This window comes from Ursus arctos, unplaced genomic scaffold, assembly GCF_023065955.2.
Source record: "Ursus arctos isolate Adak ecotype North America unplaced genomic scaffold, UrsArc2.0 scaffold_29, whole genome shotgun sequence".
NCBI classification, from domain to species: domain Eukaryota; kingdom Metazoa; phylum Chordata; class Mammalia; order Carnivora; family Ursidae; genus Ursus; species Ursus arctos.
In genome coordinates this window covers 4,222,055-4,238,335 of record NW_026622974.1, presented here as the reverse complement: position 1 = coordinate 4,238,335, position 16,281 = coordinate 4,222,055, and the positions used below count along the sequence as shown (strand labels likewise).

The window sequence follows — 16,281 nt, the reverse complement described above, 5'->3', positions numbered from 1 at the left end:
CAACAAAGGATTGAAACTTACATATAGGAGAAAAAGGACATCACTGGATTTCATTTCATTTCATAAGGATTTCATTCATTTCATAAGGATTTCATTTTAGGCCATCTACTTCAGATGGGGTATTTTTGTGTTTTTAAGATGAGGTATTTTAGATAGAAGATAGTTCCAAGGATAGTAAAGAGTTACTTGGCAATAGCTAGAGAGGTGTGGGCAGTTCAGGGTCGTGCTCAGGAGAGAGGTGGAGGAGGAGGCAGGGATTGGAGAGGTGGTCAGCACACGGGCAGGAGTCCCAGGAGAAGGTAAGCTGGCCAAGAAGGCGAGAGGAATGAGAAGAGAGGTACTGGGACAGAATCCTGGCCTCACGGGTATTTAAGGGGTGGGCAGAGAGAAGTCTGGGAAGGAGACAAGAAGCAGTGATGACCAGGGATGGACAGAGAACTAAGAACCAGGGAGCTGTGCTTCGAGAAGGGGTACTCAAGCTCTTCGAGCTACAAACAGCAACGAGTTTGAAGTTAGGAGGGAAGACAGCAATCTCACTTTCAAATAAAGTGGCAGAGGCAGAAGTCATAGGAGAAGGGGCTAAGGAGGGATGATAATTGAGAAACGAGACATAGCAAATGTAGATTACGGTTTAAAAAGTCTGCGGTTAAAACCAAATTCATAGAAACGGGGAGTAGACTGGTGGCTGCCAGGGGCGGGGAGGCAGACGGATGGGTGAAGGTGGTCAAAGGGTACAAACTTCCGGTTATAAGACGAATAGGTTCTGGAGATGTGATATACTGCACGGTGACTATAGTTAACAATACGGTATTGTGTATTGAAAGTCACTATGAGAGCAGATCTTAAAAGTTCTCGCCAGACACAAACACAAAAGGTAACTATGCGAGGTGATGGATATATTAACTAACCTGGATATATTAACTAACCTGGATATATTAACTAACCTGGATATATTAACTAACTCTTGTGGCGGTCACTTTGCAAGACACATACATGTATATCAAACTATCACGTTGTAGATCTTAAACTCACGCAGTGTTATATATCGAATTAAACGTCAATAAAGCTGGGGGGGGAATAAACCTAATTACCTATACCCCTAAAATTATTTTTAAAAAATAGAATAGTGTAGGGTCGCCTGGGTGGCTCAGTTGGTTAAGCACCCAACTCTTGATCAGCTCAGGTCACGATCTCAGGGTCATGAGATTGAGCCCCGCCTCAGGCTCTGAGCTGGGTGTGGAGCCTGCTTAAGAGCCTCTCTCTCCCTCTGCCCCTCCCCCCAACCTTGTGCGCACGCGCTCGCTCTCGCACGCTCTCTCTAAAAAAAGAAAACACTAAAAAAACAGAATAGTGTAAAAGGTCTGTTAAGGAGGAAAGTTAGAGCGTGCACCTAGGTGGATCATGGGACAAAGGGAACGTTGTTTTGAGGGAACCTACTTGCTGGGAGGAGATGCTGAAGAAGAGGAAAGATCCTGAAGGAAGAGAGGATGCGTGCGGCTGGAGGTCCTAGGAACAGGAGAGGGAAGGGACACAGAACTCAGGTGCACAGCTCCGCTTTGGGCGAGGAAGGAAAGACAAAGAGGTGGATGTTCACAAACTAAGTGAGGTGGGGGGCAAGTTCAGGTTCCCCTTGGGGGGCTTGTCCTCGGTGAAGAGGACATCAGCTCATGTGCTGACAGGCAGTCGGGCTCCTGGGAAATGACAGAACTTTCTTTTTCTTTTTTTTAAGATGTCATTTATTTGAGAGAGGGAGAGAGAGAGAGAGAGTGAGCGCACACGAGCACGGGAAGGGGGCAGAGGGAGAGCGAGAAGCCGATTCCTCGCTGAGCAGGGAGCCTGAGGCAGGCTGGATCCTGGGACCCCTGGTCAAGACCTTAGCTGAAATCAGACACTTAACCAGCGGAGCCACCCAGGCGCCCCATGATAGAAGTTTCTGAAGAGTCCTGTAGGAAATGCACGAGGGACTGCAGGCCGCAAGCCTCGGACTCTTCTGGAGAGCTTGCCTCATGCGGACTCCCTGCCTTCTGAGGGTCAGGCTCTCAACTGCAGCTTCTTTCCTCCGGCCTGCCCCAGACCCCGACCCTCCCCTGAGCTGGTCTCTGGGAGGTTCTCACTCTCCAAGTGTGTGCTGAACATCCGCACCACCCAGCCCCACTTCTCTGGGCAACGTACCGTTTGCTCCTCTTCCCACAGAGCTTTCAAACCTTCCCACACTTGCAGACAACCCCATCCCTTCCTCCCAAACCCAGCAGAAGACCTCGCCGCCTACTTTACAGAGAACAGAAACCATCCGACTCATCCGCCAATTACCAAATGTACAAACTTACCTACACCTGGCATTTTTAAGCCGCAGGTTAATTTAGGGCCCTTGGTCAGTATTTCTGAACTGCAGTAAGTAGAACAGAAAATAGGATCTAGTGCACATCGTAAGAGTATTTACTGTTTCTGACAGCTTCTGTTTCAATTCCCATGCATCTGTTACTGTGGGGAGAGGTCGAAAAGTTTGTGTATGTGGAAAACGTGCACAATAAAAAGTTTAAACAACAACATCGCAATAGAGAACTGCTCTAAGGCTGATCCTTGCACCTGTGCTTTGGGGCCAACTCCCCCCAGCCTTTTCAGGACCCTTCTACTAGGAACCTTATGTTTCTTCGTAAAAAATGAAAACCTCTCACCGGCCTCTTCCTATCCCCCAGTTGCTATCCCTTCCCCTTCACAGTCAAACTTCTCCAAAGAGTTATCTGTGTCTGTCACTGGCTCCATTACCCCACTCCAGCCCTATCTTCCTCACACCCCAGCTGTCTGCCTCCTGCCCACAGCAGTCCTCTGGCATTTTCTCCAGAAAGTCATCAGTGACTCCACGAGCCCATACACCTAGAACACACTTGTCAGTGTTCACTCACTTCTCCTTACTGATTCTTACTCACCCTTCCAGCCTCGGCTCAACCCCCACGGAAGTCTTCACTGACCTCCCCAAGAAGGTCAAACCTCCCCCTGGCGGCACTCACGGTTCCTCTTCCTTCTGTACTATTGAAGTCGTCACTGTTACAATTTTACGTGTTTGTGCCATTACTGTCCCAGTTAGCCCTCCCCAAGGAGGAAAGGGATACTGTCTTTATTCACTTTGGCAGCCTGTGGGCGTCTGTGGGCTCAGTGGGGGGCACAGCCAGTGCTTCATAAACTGATGCTAGATTCATAAATGGCATTAGGTGTACAATGATGAAAATCATTCCAGAAAGTTGAAGGGGGTTTAAGGGGAGGAGAGCCGGGGGCAAAGGTGGAAGGAAGGGGCTGCTCCCGTCCTGCTTGCCAGACCAACCTGGAGCCTTTGCAAGGACGGCGCATGCCTTCACGCTTCATCTTTCGGGGGTCAGAAAAGTCAGCAACTAAGTTGGAAAATTTGCCTAACGTTAGATACTTGGCATGTAGAGCTCTTTAATGAATGCTTTAAATCCACTCTATAGTCAATGTTTGCTGAAAGACGCCACCTCCTTTTTGGAACGGAGCTACTAGAAAACAGGGGCCTGGACCTCCGTATTTGCCTGGTATCGCCCATCCACACAGGGTCTCTGATAAACTCCACAGAACGGCAAAAGGCCTTATTCCTGGCTGTCTGGCCATACCCAAAGACTGTTTTCTGTGCTGAAATGCTTTCATTTCCTGTGGCATACTAATACATAAACATTCACTTATGACATTAAAAGATCAAATGAATACAACAAATCGTTAACATCTGATACAGTATGGAGATGCGACCAGCAAAATCCAGACTGTGGGAAACATCTCCCGAACAAATGGTCAGGTTTCGCCAACTAAACAATTGCCGGGGCGGGGGTGGGGTGGACTTAAAAGTGATTAAAGCCATTGAAGGAACAGATCAACTAGACACATCGTGTGGAAATTTTTTGGATCCTTAATAAATAACTTAAAAAGGGAGGAAATTAAAGGATAATCAAAGAAATATGAAGATAGACTGGAACTCTGATGATAATAAGGAAGTCTCACTACTTTTTTAGAATGTGGTAATAGGACGTGGTCCTGTTTTAAAAAGGCAGTCTTCATCCTTTTGAGACATATTGAAATATGTATAGATTGTAAAACATGAAATAATGCAATGTCTGGACTTGCTGTAAAACAATCAGGGTGATGGGGTGTGTAAGTGGCCAGAGTTTCAGAAGAAACCAGACTGTCAGTTGGTAACTGTTGAAGCTTGGGTGAGGAGTACCCATCGCCTTCACCGTCCCCTTTACTATGTTTGAAATTTTGAAGATGTTCAAAAGTCAGTCTCACAAACAGAACCATAAGCCGTACCTGTTTGTTAAATAATTTTTAAAGTCTGGAACACCTTAGAATTCTTTCAAGATGTCTAAAAGAGAGCAGGAGTACTTGACTCACGAGCTCTTTGAAATTCAGAGCTCTCGCACTGCTTGCCTTTTGCCACAGGTCACATTGTTGTCACCCTCTCTCCTTGCATTGGAAAAGGTGCTTCCCTCCCAGGAGCCGATCCCTCTCAAGGATGCACACTGAATTGACTGCCCTCAAATGTCAGAGAAAAGACACAAATACAGTCTGGCGCTGCTAGAGGCTTTCCAGCCCTCCTATTGCTCTTGAACGTAGAAAGGTAACTTTACATTCATAGCCTGACCACCCACCTTGGCTTGTGGCTGTGCTGGGGGCTGTGGAGAACTGTCAAGCCAACGCTTCATGAGGACCACGTCACTGACCCCTGCCCATTCCCACTCAAGCTCCACATCAGTCTTTGACGCTGCCTTCAACACACGGGGTCAACAGGTTGACCTGCTGTTTCTGTCCTTTACCTCTTCTTTCTCATACAAGTTTGAACCACCCAACTTAAAATATTCAGAAACTTCCAAAGTCTCCTGGCCTGTATGCCAAAACCTGTTTTGGGGAAGAAATGAAGTTCTTGGGAAGGTTTAACGACGTTCCATTCCGCTTCTGATACAGACACTAACTGCCACCCATAGATTCACTATGGCTAATACAGAAATGTTGCCTCCCCCGCACCTGCAGCTCCAGTACATCTCGTTTGGCTGCAAACTTTCCTAATTTTGAGTGGGACAGGTTCAATTGCTGAAAAACTTAGGGCAGACAGGTCAGGTTTTTGTTTTTTGTTTCCCTAGCAAAATAAATCTTCTTTAAACACTTCCTTGGTTAAATCAACTTAGTAAAATAAAGCAGCTATTGCATTCCCCCATATGACTTAGACAAGATAACCACCCATATTTCCTTCTCCAGCCTCAGAACCCAACCTCACAAAAAGCAAAAAGCCTCATCCAGCTTGCAGATGAAACAAAGTGAACAAAAACGAAGAATATTACTACAAGTATAAGCACAGAAAATTTTCACCACCCAGTTCCCGGTTCCCATTCGCGGCACACACATACACACAGGACCCCCACCCCAGCGCAATTTGCCGAGCGGTGTGATGTGTGCTTGCTTTCAGCGGCGAAATACAGGAATTTATGTGTTGTGTTTCGTTGTTTTAAATGGGAAGAGGAGGAGAGTGGGGCGTGAAAAACCGGAAAGGAGTCTTCATTCTCTCGTTTCCTCCCATCTTTCTCTGCACCAAAATGCAGATGTATGAGTGAAATTTCAAGTGACAGTTTCTTGGGCAAATACCCCAATTAGAAACGGTGGAGGCTGGGCACGGGGTGCGGAGCAGGGTGAAACCGAAGCCTGGCAGGGCGGGCGGGGTCAAAGACGCGCCCCGCGCTCGGCCGGCTGCACCGAGCACGCGAGGTTGTCGCGCGCCCGCAGCCGGCGGCGTCTCGGCTCTGGGCCGGCCGCTTGCCCGGCGTTTTGCTAGTGACTGCGCCGACTTGGCTGCCCACTCACACCTCCGGCTGGTCCCGACTTTAGGCTAGACTCATTCACTTCCGGTGACAAATCCCTCCCACCACCTCTAGAAATAATGTAACATTTTCCCCAAGGCTTTCCTAAAGACCGACGGCCCCACGGAGAGCCGCAGAGCCCGGGGCTGGGGTCTCACCCCGCCAGCGGCGCGCAGCTGCGGAGGGAGTGACCGCGAAGGGGGGAGAGGACGTGGGAGGAAGAGGAAGGGGGTGTGGAATCTCACCCTCCCCCGCCCCCACCCCTCCGACTGCAGCAATTGGCCAAAAAAATAATCCGTTTTTAGACTGCCCCTGGGCCCCCGGAACCCGGTTGCAGTGAGAAACTCAGTCTCTCCCACAACCGTGCCCCTCGCCTACTCCCGCCCCCGTAAGTGCCTGCGGGAATCCAGGAGACCCCAGGCCACGCCGAACTGCAGTGGCTGAGAGGGGATGGCGGGTAGAAAGAGGGTTTGGGGGCGGCAGGAATGGGCTGGGGGAGGGGGTGGTGGAAGGGAAAAGAAAAAACCAGAGGCATGCAAGCGGCTCCCTAGCCAGCTGTTCCAGCTGCCGCTTCCTCCGGCGCGGGCCGGGCGGTGCAACATTCCCCCCCTCCATCTTTCTCACCACTACCTGTCCCCCCACCCACCATACGCACACATTCCCCCCACCAGTAAGGGATCTCCGGCCTGTAAGGGGGTAGTAGGGAGGAGCTGGGGGGGAGGGGGAGGCCTGCGAGTTTCTAACCTTGTTCTTATAAACAAACCCACATGTGCAGCTGCCGCTGCTGCAACTCACCCCACAATCCCGGATATAAGTCCTGCCCCTTTAAGAGGAAAAAAAGCTTCCCCCTCCTGTCTCCCACCCCACCCATCCACAAGGACCTTTGTCTCCCCACCCCCCTTGTCAGTCGGCCCCGCCTCATATCCCCGCCCTCTCCAACACGGAGGAACCAATGGGCGAAGAAAATAAGGCCGGGGCTGACGTAAGCGTGTCCGGCCAATCAGAGGACGCGTTGGTGGGAGGCCTCACGGAGGGCGCGCCCGGAGGAAGCAAGGTAGGAGAAAGGAAGCTTGAAGTCAAGATGGAGAGTGCTAATTGCTCTGCCGCTGCGGCAAATGGGGCCGTGGGTTCGCAGCGGGACCGGAGTCTGGTGCCTGAACGGCTTCAGAGACGAGAACAAGAGCGGCAACTGGAGGTGGAAAGGCGGAAGCAAAAGCGGCAGGACCAGGAGGTGGAGGAGGAGAAGAGCGACTTTTTCGCCGCCGCCTTCGCTCGGGAGCGAGCGGCCGTGGAAGAGCTTCTGGAGAGCGGGGAATCCATGGAGCAGCTGGAGGAGGCGGCCGCTCGGCTCCAGGGCCTGCAGAAACTTCTCAACGACTCGGTTTTGTTCCTGGCCGCCTACGACCTGCGGCAGGGACAGGAGGCGCTGACGCGGCTGCAGGCGACACTGGCCGAGCGGCGCCAGGAGCTGCAGCCCAAGAAGCGTTTCGCTTTCAAGACCCGGAGGAAGGACGCTGCTTCGGCCACCAAAGTCGACGCAGCCCCTGGCGCCCCGGCCGCGGAAGGCATCCTGCCCTCTCCGCCGCCACCGAAGGAGGAGGGAGGCATCGGCTCCAGCTTTGTCTTCGGCTTCTCCAATGTAGAGTCCCAAGTCTTGGAGAAGCGAGCGGAGGAGCTGCACCAGCGCGATGTCCTTTTGACCGAACTGAGCAAATGCACGATCAAACTGTATGGCAATCCCAACACCCTGCGGCTGGCCAAAGCCCGAAGTTGCACGCTGCTTTGCGGCCCTGTGTCCACCTCTGTATTCCTGGAGGACTGCAGTGATTGCGTGCTGGCCGTGGCCTGCCAACAGCTCCGCGTACACACTACGAGAGACACCCGCATCTTCTTGCACGTGACTAGCAGGGCCATCGTGGAGGACTGCAGCGGGATCCAGTTCGCCCCTTATACCTGGAGCTACCCGGGCATCGACAAGGACTTCGAGGGCTCTGGTTTAGATAGGAGCAAAAATAACTGGAACAACGTCGACGATTTCAACTGGCTGGCCCGGGATATGGCCTCCCCAAACTGGAGTATTCTTCCTGAAGAAGAGCGAATGATCCATTGGGACTAAGCAGTTGTTACTGTGTTCTTCACTCTTACCAAATACTGTCCATGTGGGACCGACTCCTGCTAATGGGACCTCAAAGTTTACTTACTGTTTTCATACCTTGTATGTATGGTTTCAGTATTTTAAGATGAGATTGTGATAGGCTCCTACTTGTGATTTCCATTAAATTCACGGCAGGTCTAACACTTTGAAGCATTTTTGCTATTTTGGTAACGTGTAGTAGCTTTGATTCCACTATGATAGTTTGAAGCAGTAAGAGGAAAAGTGTGGGTGTGTGTGTTGGTTATTAGTGATTTGTGGTATTTAAAACTTAATGATAAAGTAGGCCCTCAGTAAATATTTAATAAGTGAATTTAGTAGTGCTCTGGTAGGAGCCAGTTAATATGAAGTACGGTCTCAGACCTGTCAAAACACTAGGAATTGAGAGCTCGTGAATTGAAGGTTTGACTCCATAGGTATTACTCAGCAGGGCCGTGGAAAGACTCTGGTCTTCAGGTACACGTTAGCTTAGGCTTCTGGAATCCAGCTACTCATCGACTTGTTTGGATCCAAAGTTTTGGCATCGACCCCAGGAGGCTCATGAGTCTTACCTACTGTAAAGCCAAAATAATTATAGGTACCAGTTTTTTGTGCCCTTAAAAGGTCATAGACACTGTTCTAAGCACCTTACTCATGTAAACATGACTAAGTCCAGAAAAATCTTATGAGGTAGATTCTGTTAGCACCATTTTTCAGGTGAGGGAGGTGAGTCACCTGAGTCACACAGCTAAAGAGGGCTGGGATTTGCAACCAGGTAGTCTGGCTCCAGGGCCCACCTTCGTAACCACTATAACGTAGTGATTTCGAATAGTGTTAGTTGAGTTGGACAGAGAGCGTCCAAAGTCATTGAAGAGGGCAAATTGCTTTTCCTAAATTCTCAGGAATAAATATGCTACATATCCTCACACAAAGACATCTAGCTGAATCTTAGTTTTTTCCACTCATTTTGCTGTAATTTTCTACTATTACAAATTTGGCGTTCTGCTCTGTTACCACCCATTATTCTTAAATGGAAAGTTCTAAGAGTTTCAAATTTGGGTCTAGTGACCTTGTATCTGCAGACATGATTTTAATAATGACCACAAGAATTAAAGTGCTTGTGGTACCCTAAGTATTTCTATGTTCTATCTTGTTCCAAAAACCACGTAATTGGGCTTTTAGGATATGTGAACAAGGGTGGAGTCACCCAGGCATAGAGGCCAGTAAAAAATGTGGCGTGCCAAACTCTATTCCTTAGCTGGAGGTGAATCTGGAATTTTTTCCCCTCAGCTGTTGGCTGACTTGAAACAATCCTAATCATTTCACAGTTTGCAACATCTACAAAGAAAAGGGGTAAAAATCTATTGCTTAGGAGAATGAATTCTGGTAATAAAAAGAGACAACATGTAATGCAATTCTCAACCATGTGTTCACATAAGAAACCAGGACTAGTATTGTAAGGTTGGGCTCCTGAAGACTGATAGCTTAACACCCAGGAAAAACACTTCAGGAAAAACCATGCCTATGGCACTGCTAGGCTTGCAATTCCTCTTTGTGGACTGAGCTTTCACAGGACAGTTAAGTAGTTGCGTCCAAAAGAATCCCTACAATTTGTAGTAGCTAATAAAACCACAAAATCATGGCAGTTTGCACCACAGTTGATGCTAATCTCAGCTGAGCTCTCCTCTATCTTGAAGTTTTCTCTTCCCGACCTCCATAGCCTTGCTCTATCCTGTTTCTCTTAGGACAGTTTTTCCCCTTTCGTTAATGATTCCAGTGACTCAACAGCAATTAAATGTGCGTGATGCCCAAGCTTCTTCGTATACATGTTCTCCAGAGCCATAACTCTGAACCTCGGTGTCCAGTCCTAGGTCAGTGGGCTCACCTGCCTGTCAAGTTCACGTATTCGTAAAATCTCCATTTCACTTCTTTCCCTCCCAACTTCCATATTTCTTTCAATGCTGTCAGTCTTCTCCAGGCATTTGATGCTTACGATGGCCAAGCAGGTAACATCAGTTAGGCTGTTGGGAGAAAGTCGTTAGGGAGTGGGGGACCAGGTGACTTGGCAGACAAATTTAAGCATTTTTTTTTAAAAGATTTTATTTATTTGACAGCGAGAGAGGGAACACAAGCAGGGGGAGTGGGAGAGGAAGAAGCAGCCTCCCAGCGGAGGAGCCCGATGTGGGGCTCGATCCCAGGACTCCGGGATCACGCCCTGAGCCAAAGGCAGACTCTTAACAACTGAGCCACCCAGGAGCCCCCAAATTTAAGCATTTTAAAAACGTACAAGCCTGGCAAAACGTTTTTTTGCGGTCTGCATCTGGTCCCTGAGCCGGCCAGTTTGTAACCTCAGACTTCCAAATCACGTCAGTTCTGCCCTCAGCAGATCTTGCCTCTTCCTCCTGTCCTCTCAAGTCTTTCTGCCATTTCAGAAATTTAGACATTATTATGTTTTCCCTAGACCTAAATTGTGATGGGAATTTTTTGGGGAAAATAAAGTCACACCCCTGAATTAAAAGCATTGATTGGAGGGGAGCCTGGCTGGCTCATGCCGCTCTTGATCTCAGGTTGTGAGTTTAAGACCCCTGCATAGAGATAACTTTAAAAAGCACTGATTAGAGTTATTTTAGTAAGTTTTTATTAAGCAAATTTAATAATAATGCTCATTACAATGAGAGCATATTGTACCAATAAATGTAATAACCATATATTTTCACAAAAAATCAACACTGGGAGGTGCATGGGTGATTCAGTGGGTTAAGCTCCGACTCTTGATTTTGGCTCAGGTCATGATCTCAGGGTCTTGGGATGGAGCTACATGTCAGGCTTCTCGCTCAGCAGGGAGTCAGCTTGAGATTCTCTCTCTCTCCCTCTCCCTCTGCCACCCCCCCCCCCCGCTATCTCTCTCTAAAATAAATAAATTTTCAAGAATTAAAAATCAACTGTAGGGAAGCAATAAAATTGCACATTAGTCAAGCAGTTTATTAAACTTCATTTAGGATTGGCTATGTTAGACACAAGTACAGTATCACATAATTGTAAAGCATCACTCCAGAGTCTCAACCCCATATGAATAAGAGAAATGGCCAATTTACATATAAATTTTAATCCTGAAGTTCTGATTGCAATGCAAGAGTTATTGCCAAAAAGTTTTTTTTTTTTTAAGATTTTTTATTTATTTATTTTAACAGAGAGAGAGACAGCCAGCGAGAGAGGGAACACAAGCGGGGGGAGTGGGAGAGAAAGAAGCAGGCTCCCAGCGGAAGAGCCTGATGCGGGGCTTGATCCCAGAACCCTGGGATCACGCCCTGAACTGAAGGCAGACGCCCAACGACTGAGCCACCCAGGCACCCCGCCAAAAAAAAAGTTTTAATTGTATTAACTAGGAAATGAACTAAAGCAGCAAGATGTGAAGACTGAACTTTCTGTGGGTAATGTTACAAGGTAATACAGCGTTTTAGAAAACATCATGCAATTACTCTAGTATCACAGAAATTAGACGACTAAATTGCATTTAATTCAAAAGTCTCATCACCAACTTGAAAACTTGGTCACACTACTTGACTATTTTCTTCTCTTACCAAGAAAATAAATTGGCCATTGCAATTAAGATGAAGCAGTGCCTGGGTGGCTGAGCTGTTAAGCGTCTGCCTTCGGCTCAGGTCATGATCCCAGGGTCCTAGGATCGAGCCCCGCATCGGGCTCCCTGCTCGGCGGGAAGCCTGCTTCTCCCTCTCACACTCCCCCTGCTTCTGTTCCCTCTCTTGCTGTCTCTCTCTGTCAAATAAATAAATAAAATCTTAAAAAAAAAAAAAAAAGATGAAGGGAGATGAAGGGCCAATTATTTACCAAGCGTAAGTTTCAGGAAGCGCAGGTGCCATCTGACCTAGAAAGCCATGTTCAATTCAGCTGAGCAAATATTTGAGCACCTACATGCACCTGTTCAGTGCTGGGCACTAAGAACGGGATGACAAGCAAGCATGTGGTCTTCCTTTATGGACGGTACAGTCTAGATGAACATGAATGAAAGAACAATCCCGATAGAGAAATTCCGAGAGCTCTGAAAGGGCCGCTGCCTTATAACCTTCTCCCGGTTAGAAAAGACGTTAAGTAAGGCATCTGTACTAACCACCCACCCAGGGGCTGAACTCCCTGAATGACGGCTCTACCCACCACCTACTTGGATTAGCAACAGGCCCAGGAGGATGCAGTGACGCTTCTAAGACCTGCCTTCCAATTTTTCAGATCCTGCATTTACTCTGAACTTGAAGAACTGACAAGACTGAGCAAGACAACTCAAGGCCATTTACTTACCTGGTAAACAAGCTCAACATTCTTTTTTTTTTTTTTAAAGATTTTATTTATTTATGTGACAGAGAGACAGCCAGCGAGAGAGGGAACACAGCAGGGGGAGTGAGAGAGGAAGAAGCAGGCTCCTAGCGGAGGAGCCCGATGTGGGGCTCGATCCCAGAACGCCGGGATCACGCCCTGAGCCGAAGGCAGACGCTTTAACGACTGCGCTACCCAGGCGCCCCACAAGCTCAACATTCTGCTCAGGAATTCAAATGCTTTATTATGAAGATTTTTTTTTTTTTTTTTTAGTTGAATATCTTTCAGTTGTGTTAGTTCACCAAGAAAGCTATACTGACATCGAGGGGGCGCCTGGGTGGCGCAGTCATTGAGTGTCTGCCTTCGGCTCAGGGCGTGATCCCGGCGTTCTGGGATCGAGCCCCACATCGGGCTCCTCCGCTGGGAGCCTGCTTCTTCCTCTCCCACTCCCCCTGCTTGTGTTCCCTCTCTCGCTGGCTGTCTCTCTCTCTGTCAAATAAATAAAATCTTAAAAAAAACACAAAAAACTGACATCAAGGTAGAAGTCTGAGACTGCAGTGCAGTGGATTTTTTAAACATAGATAATTTATGCACAGGTACAAAACGATTAGAATAAAAAGTATATCTCCCTTCCTTTGATCCCAGCCATTCAGTTCTCTTCAGAAAGCAACAATCCTGTCCTTGTTTCCTTTCTTCTGGTTTTTGCATTTACAAACTTAAGTGCAAAATATCCTTTTATCCTCCCACCCAAATAGAAGCATATTATGTAAACTGTTAGGCACCTTACCTTTGTCATTAACATTATCCTTGGAGATCTTCCCATGTGAGTACATACAGTCATTTTGTTCTTTAACTGCTGCATAGTATTGCATTCCATGGACTGGGCTATACTTGTTTACAGTCTCTAATTGATGGACATTTAGGTTGTTCCAATACTGAGCCATTAGAAAAATGTCACACATAAATTATTTAGCATACGTGCAATATTATCTGTAGGTTAAGTACCTAGATGAGGACTTGCTGGATCGATAGCTTATGATCATTGACAATATTGAGAGATACTATCCAATCGCCTTTCGGAGAGGTGTTTCAATCGGTGCCCTCACTAGCGATGTCTGAGAACGCTGTGGCTCCACATCCTTATCAACGTGCTGTGCTATCAGATCTTTGGCACTTTGCCAATCTGATAATTACAAAGTGATAGCAGTTGTAATCATCTCCTAACTTGTCTTCCCATCTCTGATTGCTGAATCCTCCTACATGCAGCTGCCAAATTAGTTTTCTTAAAGCATGTCCCTTCTGGTCTAAAACCTCTGAGGTTCCCATCGTCCGCTGCACTCCCCGGCCTGGGAGGCAAGCCCCTTCACCCTCTGCTCTCGGCTTCCTGTTCCTACATGATGTTTTGCTGTTTCATCCCACGCACTTCATGCTCCAACTAGTCTGAACTAATACCCATTAATCAAACACACTGTATCAATCAGGGACCTGGCAGGAAACAGATGGCACACTCAAATGGATAATTTGAGAAGAGCTTAATACGGGAGCTGTTTCAAAGCTGTGGGTAGAGTTTAGGAAGAGCAGTAAGAGATGGTGTGATACCTGTTAGCACTGCTAGGGCTCAAGGGACAAAACTAGCGACCGGAACCCAGAGGGAGAGAACGCTACCCGACAGGAGCTGTGGCCTTTGGTGGAGGGATGCCGCCACAGTGGGAATGAAAAAATGCCACTCTCTTCTGCCGGTGCCTTCCATTGGCTGAGCCCAACCGGAAACTGTCAGGCAAGGAAGTCTCTGGAGCAGTCCCTAACGGTCATCTCCCAGGACGCAGAGCAGGGTGGAGAAAAGTGAAGAATGGATTTGGAGGAACCAATGGAAGATATTCAGTCCAAACACCTGCCATACTTCCTGGCCTTTTCTCAAGCAGTTCCCACGCCTGAGTCCATGTACACTTGCCAAAATTTTGCACAAGCCAAAGGTCACCTCCTTTGGGAAGCTTTCCGGGATTTCCCAGTTTCTTTGAAAAGGAAGCATGATATTTTAAGATTATAGGGCAAAAAACAGTGAATGAGCTAACTTCCTGAGGTCAGGTTGCATTCTCTGGTGGGCACACGTTTTGAGGGAAAGAAAGATTCGAAGAAAGTGGGGAGTGGGGAGTGTAGGCCAATTCAGCCAACATTCCTGTGATGGGAACACTTCCGAATGCGTGTCACATGATCAGACACAGAGAATCCAGTATGCCTCCAACTCCAGAAATGATTTCTGCAAAGTCATTGTCCTTTGGAAACGTTCAAGAAAAGATGAGACGTCAGAGGCAACGCTTCTCAGAGAGACCACAGAATGAGCTCTACAAGAAAAGAGCCGGTGGGGCGTCCGGCTGGCTCAGTCGGAGCGAGTGACTCTTGACCTCCGGGCCCGTGAGTTGAAGCCCGACATTGGACGTAGAGCTTACAGGAAAGGAGAGGAGAGGCATTCGTGTACATGCCATCAGTTGGAAATTTCTGACAAAGATGACGGGAATGTCGATGACTTTTAAGGTCATTGAGCAATGAGAATGCTTATGGACATTTACCAAGAACATTCCACTGAAGCTGTAGTTGCTTTTTTTTTTTCCTTAAAGATTTTATTTATTCATTTGAGACAGAGAGAAAGAGAGCATGAGCAGGGGTGAGGCAGAGGGAGAGGGAGAAGCAGACTCCCCGCTGAGCTGGGAGGCGGACGTGGGGGCTCGATCCCATGACCTGAAGATCATGACCTGAGCCGAAGGCAGACGCTTAACCATCTGAGCCACCCAGGCGCCCCGAAGCTATAGGACAAGAACCCTTAGTAAATTCAGCTTGTGCACGAAGTTTCCCCCACAAAAACAGTGACAATTTAGCTTTTTGGCCGCATACATATTTAGTTTATCTTTATTATATATTTGCAGCCTACTTGATTTTCATTTCTCTTCATCTGCAATTTTGGTGTTTTTATGGTATTAAATGTGTTTCCTGCATTGAAAACACAATTTACGGGGCACCTGGCGGGCTCTGTGGGTAGAGCATGCTACTCTTGATCTCAGGGTTGTGAGTTCGAGTCCCACATTGGCTGCAGGGATTACTTTAGATAAAATCTTAAAAGAAAAAAAAAGGAAACCTAATTTATAACATCGCATCTCTAGGAAAGATGGGTTAGACTCGAAGCGGCCTGATGATGTGTGACTGACAATACGGAACTGACTTGTTCGATCCGGCAGCACCTACCTGACAGATATGCCCCCGGGGGCTTTATAAAAAGTGCTGCTTCTGATTATTCATACCAGAAATTTCCTCCTAATAGCACTTCCTATTATTTGAAGTGACAATAGTGTAACAGGGGGCACTGGCCACCCATATCTCTTGGACTTTGTCTTGTGCCCCAGGGGACTGCTGCAGGATGTTGCCAATCGTTGGTGTCCCAGGGTTCTGGTTCCCAAGACTGTTCAGAGCCACGTGGCTGTCTTGCGTGGCGAGCCAGAGGAGCCGAGGAGCTACTCCCTGGGAGCTGTCCTCCATGAAAGCTGGCCAGGAGTTACTCAGTAGTTGCCTGGGCTCCCTCAGCGTAGACGGGATGACTCAGAGGTGTCGCCCTCCGGATTTCCCCGTGGAAGCTGGCTGACAGCACACTCCCTATCGGCGGCCTTCCCTCCCGTATCACGTCTTCCCCTTCCCACTGGTGTCACGTGAACTTTCTCTCAGATCTTGGCTTTAAGGTGGTGTTTCTCAGCGTTTCTTTCCCCTTAAGGAAACTTTTTAGACACTTTTTTCCCTAATCCCCTATAAAATCCCGTCTATATAATTTTAAGACCACAGATAGACCACTGTAGATTTGTTCCGTGCTGTGCTTTACCATTTATTATGTATATCTGTGCTTTATCCATAAAAGTGAGACTTCTCTTTTGCCCTTGAATTTCTTTTTTTTTTTTTTAAGATTTTATTTATTTATTTGACAGAGAT

The 16,281-nt window shown here is 47.6% G+C and overlaps 2 protein-coding genes across 3 annotated transcripts in view; one reads left to right on the top strand and one right to left on the bottom strand.

Annotated features, from left to right (window-relative positions):
• BICRAL (BICRA like chromatin remodeling complex associated protein) overlaps nt 1-6,722 on the bottom strand; it is a 96,764-nt gene extending 90,042 nt beyond the window's left edge. The window contains exon 1 of one of the 2 annotated variants that reach the window (XM_044387220.3): nt 6,648-6,722. The gene's annotated coding sequence lies outside the window, so the exon portion shown is untranslated. The remainder of the gene's footprint in view (nt 1-6,647) is intronic. The other variant, XM_048219702.2, reaches the window with a different exon arrangement.
• Nucleotides 1,713-8,150, top strand: TBCC (tubulin folding cofactor C). The gene has a single exon (XM_048219703.2). The coding sequence runs from the start codon at nt 6,805-6,807 to the stop codon at nt 7,966-7,968; it is 1,164 nt and encodes a 387-aa protein (XP_048075660.1). The 5' UTR covers nt 1,713-6,804; the 3' UTR covers nt 7,969-8,150.
• Nucleotides 8,151-16,281: the final 8,131 nt, after the last annotated feature.

What these genes read in the sequence shown, in the direction of transcription:
- TBCC (XM_048219703.2), top strand. Translation starts at nt 6,805, where the DNA reads ATGGGCGAAGAAAATAAGGCCGGGGCTGACGTAAGCGTGTCCGGCCAA.